The 9790-nt window shown below is 36.5% G+C and overlaps 1 protein-coding gene across 3 annotated transcripts; it reads left to right on the top strand.

Moving 5' to 3' along the window:
• Positions 1-4716: 4716 nt before the first annotated feature.
• On the top strand, positions 4717-8807 carry LOC110818875 (F-box family protein). 3 transcript variants are annotated; one of them, XM_022047892.2, is made up of 2 exons: positions 4717-6100; positions 8318-8807. In XM_022047892.2, the coding sequence occupies exon 1, from the start codon at positions 4975-4977 to the stop codon at positions 6091-6093; it is 1119 nt and encodes a 372-aa protein (XP_021903584.1). In that variant the 5' UTR covers positions 4717-4974; the 3' UTR covers positions 6094-6100; positions 8318-8807. The 3 variants fall into 3 exon arrangements, with proteins under 3 accessions (XP_021903584.1, XP_021903585.1, XP_021903586.1); XM_022047893.2 differs by having other exon boundaries at positions 8412-8807; XM_022047894.2 differs by lacking the exon at positions 8318-8807 and adding an exon at positions 6313-7059.
• The last annotated feature ends 983 nt before the right edge of the window (positions 8808-9790 follow it).

Genomic DNA, 9790 nt, shown 5'->3' on the forward strand with positions numbered 1-9790 from the left:
TTTGATTCAAAGAATCTAATAAAGTACTCATATAATACACTTTCTACTGATATTTGTAACACGTGCAAATTTTATATTTTTATAAAAGTATAATTTAAAACTTTAACTCTTATATAATTAAAAATAAATATATATTATTAATTGTACTTAAATATCAGAGAAGTATTATTATATATATTTTTTTAAATTACTCTATCACTTGTTATATGTCTCTTCCCAATATTTATTTTATGCAAAAAATTTTAAATCAATCTGAATCTTTTTATAATTCGCAACATTCTATCCCTCCATCATGCCACGGGCCATATAGCATTTATATATGTTAGGGGTCAAACCAATCCTTCATTTGATTTTATTTTAATAAAATTAGGCTTTTGGTCAATATCACGCAGAGAATATAATTTTAGACTAATTTTTTAAAATTATATAAAAAGTAATATAAATATTATTGTCTATGAATAAATTTTTTTATAAAGATAAATTTGTAACGGCCCCGAAAATTCAAAATGAAATGTGTATTAAAAATATCAAATGCGGAAACGAAGTCAAAAATTCGATTAACATCTCTTACACTAAAATAAAAAACGTGCTCACAAAATATAAAAGATCAAACTATCTAAAGGCGAAATTTGAAAGTAAAAGCTACGAATATGACTATAGAGTCTTTAGACGTCCCCTTCGTCGTCCTCCTACGGAACGGGCTCGGGAACAATGTATTCCTGATCTAAAATGATTAAATAAGGAATGAGCTACACTAGCGCAGTAAGGACATCACGATATCTCACCGTCACGGAGATAAAGGTGGGTAGAAAACACAAAAAGACCAATAGAGCATAATTTACAACAAATTCTTTTGTCAATAATAAATCTTTTACCATCCACTTACCTCGGTGAAATTCATAAAACAGTATACGAAAGCAATAACATTATCATCATCATGAAATTATATATAAACTGTATAAGATAATACTTATCACGCCTTTTGTAATTCAATCATTACACAACATATTTTCCTCATTTACCAGCCCACTAGTATCCATGGGGATCCATAGGGGTCCCGCTACCCGTTAACCCTTAACACTTGAAATCAGATTCCAGGGCCGTCCCCATACCCCGTCCGGTATGGGCACCAAAACTATAAACCCCATTACCCCGTCCGGTATGAGGGTGAAACGGGCCGTCCCCATACCCCGTCCGGTATGGGCGCCAAAACACATAAGGTCTTCATACCCCGTCCGGTATGAGAGACCACAATCCCTGTAGGGTTCCCTACGGACCCGGTCCGTCCACCATCTCCCAGGATATCTAGTCAGGCTGACCACATTATACAATTACCCATTTACATAATCTTTCATTCTCTTTTTCCTCAGTCAGCATCATCAATCCACATACAAACAAGTAAAACAGTAATTTATGCCAAACAGACAACATACAGCATCAGTATCCCAGTCATTCAATCCATAATGAATAAAACAGTAAAATATGCACAAGAAACTATAAAATGAAAACATTAAACCTCATACTGCATTTAAAACTGTAAAATAGGCCAAATAACAGTTAACCGACAAACACACTAGACTCGAGCTTCATTAGTGACCTTAAGCAATTTCACACATTCGTTGATTCAAGAAATACCGTTTTATCATTATTGAACTTTAATACCGTGATAAGAAATAGGGTGAGGGGTGCTTACTCGTTTCGGGGTCCGAACACGGCTTCACAGTGCGCCTACAAGCTGTCCCTAATTTTCCCTGAATTTTTCTCGGGGAACTGAAACGCACTACTGGTACCTGCACGTGTTCCAAAAAATCCCAAATTATGCCCAGGGCCCCTTTTTGGCCAATATCGCAATTCCGGCACGGCGGCTCCGCCGTGCTCCAGCGACGACGCCGCCGCAAGCGGCGGCGATTCGCCTCGGTTTGACCGTTTTCGGCCGAATTCGGCGACACTTGCATCGGTCCTTATGATAAAACAACCCTAGGGCCCTCAGGGGGCCAAAAAATTACGGAAAATCGAAGCTTACCGGCGGCGGTGCTCTCGAGTGCGGCGGCTCTCCGGTGAGGTTCGTGTTTTGGTGATTTGGCTCCGATCAACCTGTAGAGAAAAGAATGGTGATCACGGTGATATAAAAATTGCATCAAACGGAGGCCGGGAAGGGCCTCATCGGAGGAAAAACTGAGGAGGGGCGCGGCGGCGCCGCTGGGTTTCGGCCGTGTTTTCCAGCCGTTTGGCCGGGATTTTGGCTCTGATTTGGCCACTGGGGAAATCAGCGTGGAAAAACGAATCGGGAGTATGAAATTTACCTCGATCGGCGGTCGAAAATCTCCCCGGTGCGGCGGCGGGTGGCGGAGGCCGGCGTCTGGTTCGTCTTCTCCGGCGAGGGCAGGCGGCTAGGGTTTTTGTGGTCAGGTGTGGGGGTTCTATTTATACCCTTTTGCCTTTTGATCTCAGCCGTCCATTTTGATTTAATCTGGGTCGTCCGTTTTTGATTGAATCTGGGCCGTCTGTGCGCATGCTTGATCTGGGCCGTTCGATCGCGCGTACGCGAATCACCAACGTGACCCGTTCCTGGTCGACGTGATTTTGCCACGTGGCAGGTCCTGGTTGGCCAGGACTGCTGACTGGGTATGCTGACGTGACATTTTTTTTTAAAACCTAATTAAAATATTTAAAATAAAATAATCAATTTTTTTTTTTTTTCATATTTTCCGGGTGTTACAAAATTTCTTGATAAAAATATAAAAAAATTATTGTATTTTTAATATTATCAGATTTATTGTACTTTAATATTACAATTATATTATTATTTTAACTAAAAATTTATAAATAATTATTATATATATTTAAGTTATAATATATAAATGGCAATGATCAGTTATATTTTTTAATTAAAATATGATAAATTTTTTAATTAAATTTTGACTAAATTATATAATTAAATTATTTGTGGTAGATTAAAAATAAAATTATATTTCAAAATTATAATATAGATCAAATACTCGAGATGCACGCTAAGTACTTTTTTTATAAGTAAAACAATCATTGGATGCATTGCATTAATATTCACTACCATCAAATTTGGGGAGTACATGTGATGGCAATCATATTAAAACACCATCAATAATTTTTTTTTTTTATAAATAACAAATTATGTCAAATAATAAATTATTGAATTTGTCATGATTAAAAAAATTAATTAATATAAATTTAAATTCATAGTATAGTTTTTAAATTTAAAATATTTATTGAAAAATAGTATTTAAAGTTTTTTTTTTTTTTTTATAAAAAACCTAATAGTCATAATTAATATTATATTTTTTAAATATACTGCAATCAAATTTTCTAATAAAATAATTGTAACTTTAACGTCGTTACAAGCTGTGTTGGGCCGCTGCGGGGCTACGAAGATTCTCCATTGGCCCCACTGTAAAAAGAGAGAAGATTCTCGCCATCCGCATTAAGCTCGCAAAAGGAGAGGCACGTGGTCCACGACTCATTTTAAACTCTGTGTGGGGCGCGCGTGATCCTGCGATGTCCTGAATGCCACGTGTCATTTGAGATTTTTTAATTGGAGCTGAGTCGGTGAAGCCCGTGATACTGGTGGATTCATGTAGCATTGCTGATTTTTTTTTTTTTTTTTTTTTTTTTTTAAATTTTGAACAAGCTTTTTACTATTGCATAATGATTGAGAAATTCCCCATATTATGAATTTCTGAAAAATTACACTGCAATATAATTATATTAATTGCATTATTGTAATAATTCCGAGAATTTCTGAATTATTTCCTGGTTTACAATTTAATTAATAAAACTTGTTAGAATTTATTTATTAATATTATAAAATTGGTTTATTTTACAATTTTTTTACAAAATATTAAGCTCTCAGGTTGGAAATAATACTATTAGAATTTTAAACTCATCCAAAATGTGAAGGACAAAATTCAAGCTACAAAAGTAGTAGAGCAAGGAAGTTTGAGTACCTTCATTTGCAGGTCAAATTATCATACATAATAATGATAGAGAAAACCCACCATTTTAACGGTTCTACTAATATTTTATTTTCAATAAAATTTAAAAATTAAAATAGTTAAATGATAACCTGAAAAAACGTAATAACAATAATAATAAAACAGACATGGCAATTCTTAAATATGAAGAAGTCACGAGATAGTTATTTTTACAAATTTTTTACTTTTAATCCTAATTGTTTTTTATTATTTTTATGTCACTAACTCCACTATGGATTTGTAAGGTCATGCAGGTCTCGACCAAGCCCAATTTTTTGGGCCAAGCTGGGGCCCTTTAATTGTGTGCAAAGAAATTTGACCCACTATGTATCATAATGTAATAAACTGTCTGTATTTTTAATTGCGGAAATGTCCATTAAAATATAAAATATATATTAAATATTGTTAATCATATTTTAAAATATATTTGTTATTCAAGTCCTCGTCAGTGGTGTTTCTATGATAGTCGTGGAACGCGGACCCCAACAAGGGTTGCTTTCATTGGTCAGGTACGGTCCGTAGTGGGACCAACTGTTTGGCGTCGGGGGACAGCTGGGCACGTGGCGTGTACCAATACGTGACCTTTATCTATAGTCAGGTAAGGTGATTATCATAATGTTATTGGCTTAGTTTTTTATTTATGATAATTAAAATTGAAAATAACCAGACAAGAATGTATATACAGGAGATATGTATATACAGGAGATATGCAGGGGCAGAGTGGTCATTTAAAACATTATTCGTTAAAGTTTCACCATCGACGCACCGGTTTTAAGTTCCAACTCGTCCCCAACAACCACCGAAGGGACGCCGGTCGGCCGACCTCCGTCTCCTCCCGATTCTCTCCTCGACCTTTTCTGAGTATTCCGGCGGGATTCCCTCCCTATATCACCTTCCATTTCCTCTCTCTCTCTCTGTGGTCTGTTGACTTTTGACTGGTCGTCTGCTTCCCGGCCGCATCGGAAACATGGATGGGTCCCCATTCTACTTGCTCCCGCAGGACACTCTTCATCAGATCTTTTCATCTCTCCCCCTCCGTCAGATCATGGTCTGTCGATTGGTCTGCAAGTTCTTCAACCAGCTGTTGACTTCCTCGTGCTTCGTCGATATCATCTCCGCCAAATCGCCTCTCAACCTCCTCGCTCTCCGACCTCCTCACCACCACCATCACCACCACCACCACCACCACCATCACAATCAAAGTCGTCTCTCCCTCCACGCATATGATCCCGACACGAACCAATGGCTCAGATTCAATCTAGATTTTCTCCCCTTCAGGTCGCTCCACCCGGTCGCGTCCTCCAGGGGACTCGTCTACCTCTGGGGCGAATCATCTTCCTCGTCCGATTCGAGTAAGTCGCTCGTTGTCTCTAACCCTTTAACTCGTCAATTCAAGGTGCTGCCGCAGCTCGGTTCGGCCTGGTCGCGACACGGCTCCGTTCTGGTTGACTCTGTGAACCGCGTCATGGTGCTTACCGAACTCGCTGCTCTATACTTCTCCGGTACAATCGCGAACCAGTGGCTCAAGTTTTCCTCAAATTTGCCATCGAAACCTAGAAGCCCGATATTGATATCGAACTCTGTGTTTGCTTTGTGCGATATTGGGTCCCCGTGGAGGAGTCAGTGGAAGCTGTTTTTATGCAAGCTAACGAACCTGACGAACTCACACAATAACTGGATTTGCTTAGAGAGACATGAATGGGGAGACATATTTGACATTCTAAAACGACCTCGCTTGGTGCGGGGAAACGGAGACAGTAAGATATTGATGATTGGGGGCCTTAAGTCAACCTTCTCTTTGAACCCTTCGTGTTCGACCATACTGATACTGAGGCTGGATTTGGAGAGCTTGGAGTGGGAGGAGGCAGGAAGAATGCCCGTGGAGATGTACAGGTGTTTTCAGGAATCTAGCAAGTTCAAGGTGTTCGGGGGAGGGGATAGGGTGTGTTTTTCGGCTAAGAGGATGGGGAAGCTAGCATTGTGGGATCGTCTAAAGGGCTGGAGATGGATTGATGGGATGCCAGGAAATGGGGATGGCCTTTCTCGTGGTTTCGTGTTTGAGGCCCGGCTCGCGACGGTGGCTTGATTGGTTGGTATGTTCTCGGAAACGATCTTGATCTTCTTATTGCTGCTGCCGCTGCTGTTGTTGTTGTGATAATATTGGATATAACTTGTCTCCTCCATTGGTGAATCTGTATCATTGCTTAACACACACTGGTTATTGTATTTGAGTTAGAATTGTTAATGAAATGCTTACTATTGCATATTGTTTCGAGTGAGAATCGTGCGTTTTTTCTAATTTCAGCACATCAATGAAGAAGGAACTCGACACGTATTGGATATTCCAATTTGGAATTTCATAAAAAGTTATTTAATGACCAAAATCATCACTTTTTGAGGGTATTCCAATTTGCATTTGATGGTGAGAGTCCATTAGCCGAAAGCACTACTAGCTTATGCTCTGAACTGAGTACGATGCGGCACTTGGAATCCCCTGTGAATCAGCAAATACCAAGTTGTGGAAGCTAGTATTCTTGGGTGATTGATCACAAAGTAGTGAGGGAAGAGTGAAAAGAATCCTCTTCGGGTTTGGGGAGTGATGTAGGACATTCAAGTGTCATCTAGACGAATCATAGGCTTAATTTATAGCGCAGCTTATTACTCCCTGATGTTGCTCTTTGACATGAGGGCCTGAAAATGAAACATGCTATGCAACCTTCTTCTTAGACATGGCTGCAACTGTTGCTTAGATGTCAAAAGGGACTAGAAATTTGGCACCATGCAATGTCCATCTAAGTTTAGCTTGCTGAACATAGAAATATGGTACTCAGATGCTAGCCTTAGGATTAAATGAGAAGTTTGGGTTTTTTTATAGTTCAGTCTGTGAAGTTTATACAAGGTGTGGGTGTCAAGTCTTTCAAGGTTTTGAGCATTAGGAATTTTTCTTTTTTGAAATAAAGCATTAGGAAATTTGAGACAACTAAAATTCTTCTTTTGTTTCTATACAAACTTCATTTGTTTAAATGCTGAAGTTTGGGAGGATTTGGGAGCATCCCATAACAAGTTTCACAATTTAAATGATTTAGGTAAATGCTTTAGCTATGCTAGATTTGACTGTTGAACTCAGGTATGTAATGGGTGATTTGCCTCATTGCCGGTACATTTTGTACCACCAAATCTGCATCATATGAATATGCTGTTTCATAAACATGTTATGTCGTTGAAGGCTGGAGCCTCGGGAAGGAAATGGATTAGGCTATGTTTGGAAAAATCCAAAATTTTTGGAATTCTTTTATAAATACACGTTTAGTTCAACTAGAAAGTAATAAAAATACTCTCCAAAAATGGGAAGGAAATGGATTAGGCTATGTTTGGAAAAATCCAAAATTTTTGGAATTCTTTTATAAATACACGTTTTAGTTCAACTAGAAAGTAATAAAAATACTCTCCAAAAATGATAAAAAGTTTCTCAGGTGGAATTCTGTATAGAAGTGGATTAATACGATTTCATTTCCATTAGTTTATCAACTTCAAAATTATATTAGAATTTAGGTCCTCTGTTAGTTATATGAAGTGTAGATTTACAAATCAACTTCACAAGATCTGTGTATTTATTCAGAACATAACATTAATAGCATTCATATGCATATGGCTAGTGGATGCAGAACATAACCATTCATTTCTCTTCTTCTAGTCTTTTTCCTTTTATCACTTCCAGGTTAAAATTTCATGTTTAGGATGTGGTTTTGCCCATGGTCCACTTGATTCAATCCCTGTACATAATTTGCTAACATATTCTCGATATATAAAATTGAATAATAATTTTTATGATTGAATTCATTCTATTCCTATTTGAAAATCTTTGGATGTAGGCCTACAATTCATATTTGACCAGGTAGAAAATTGGAAATCTATGAATTCAACCAAAGAATGAAATTGATTCTTCGTATGCTAATGCATGTATTTAATTTATTTGGGGTAATTGGAACGTGATCCGCTTGTTTGGGAATACGAGTCGAAATAATAATAAGAATCTTTTTAGTAGAATATCTTTTGCAATCGTTAGAAAAAGTTCACCAATAGAACGAGTGATAAGTAATTTAACTCATTCACATTCAAATCATGAATGTTTGAAATCCATATTATGCAAAGAGACATTGTTTTTGCTAATTCGATTTGAACATTTAGAATAGAATTTTACATGTGAAGGATATCCTAGTAATCGAGTAAAAGAATGTGATAGGAATTTAACTAAACAGAATTATGTTGTTTGAAAGTGTTTTATAAAACTAGTTGTTCAAACCATGTAGGTCACAAGAACACTATGTTTTCCTCTTTAATTCGGTTGAGTGGAGGTACTCTGTTAAACTTCACTTTTCATTTGGCTGGATTTAACATTTCAAGTGTGCACGAGATTGATGAATAAGACCTAAGATGCGGGGAGAAGGCTGTCTGGAATTGGAATACATGGCTATGCACTGTCGTCTTGTTCATCCATCTTTCTACGCCAACTTGGTGGGTTACGGTCCGATGAAATTCTGCTTTCAGATTTTGACTCTCCCTTGTCATTCTTCATTGTGCTTCTTCGAATTGTTGAATTAGTTGACTGAATTAGATAAAGGTATAATTCATCCTCTTCATTCACGATTGCAATCTAACGAGCAAGGTGGTCAGTGCACGTCTTAACTTCTTTGAAGTTATGAGAAAAGTGGACTACCCTTAGTGGTCCAAAGCCGATTCGATTGTGGGCTGGTATTTTAAGTTGTGGTAAATATAAACGAATCTAATATGATTATGTAATTGTAATATCTAGAAATGAAAAGGAATGCTCGGTCTATTTTTCTTCCATTTTGGACCTTCGGCCCAGAAATTGCAGATCAGAGAAATGGAATTTAAAATATGAAAAATGAAGAAAGGAGGCACATGCATCATGGTGATGATGGGAATCGTGGATAGATATTATACTTGTGTATATATTATATATATATATATATATATGTCATTTAGTTGACTTGGACCATATAAGAAAGCGAAGATCTTTACGTCTCGTGCTGACAAGAATCATGGATCAAACTTTGTGTTTACAGTGTATTGCAGATTTTTGTATGCTTCCTATTTTCAACTTCTCATGAACGTAAAGATATGGGCTATCTATCTATTATGAAATTAAAAACCAAAAATAAATTTCCATTCCATCCCATGATCCATCTCCTTTATATATATATATATATATATATACACACGCACACGCATATATATTGTAGAAAATCTGGACCTAATAAAAACACGTGAAGAAATTCTTTTTTCTTCCTTTTTTTCCTATTATCTTTTTGGTGATATAATTTCTTGTATAATCTCTTTTGGATTATTTAATTTTTATTTATTTATATATTTTCGAATAAAAATTTATACATTTTAATAGAATGTGTTGGATAATTCTTATCCATATGTATACATATAAGTATAACCATGAGAGTGATAAAAAGTAGATTCCTGATACCGAAAGGTGGATACATACACCGTCTAAATGCCGTCAAGTAATTTGGACGTGCGAGTTAAACTCTTATTGTGAGGAAATATTACGTCATCGTGGTTGCCGGAAAAATTACACATTTATTTATTTTATTTATAATAAATAAACAAATAACGAATTCAAGAGCAGTTTTTTCGTTCCAAGGATTTGGGCAGATTCAAAAACCAACTTTAATTGAAAATTCCCGATGTCATTATATTACATTTATATATATATATATATATGTTTTTCCAGTTATTTTTTAAAAATA

Source organism: Carica papaya, chromosome 1 (assembly GCF_054855325.1).
Source record: "Carica papaya isolate Zhongbai chromosome 1, ASM5485532v1, whole genome shotgun sequence".
Classification (NCBI taxonomy): domain Eukaryota; kingdom Viridiplantae; phylum Streptophyta; class Magnoliopsida; order Brassicales; family Caricaceae; genus Carica; species Carica papaya.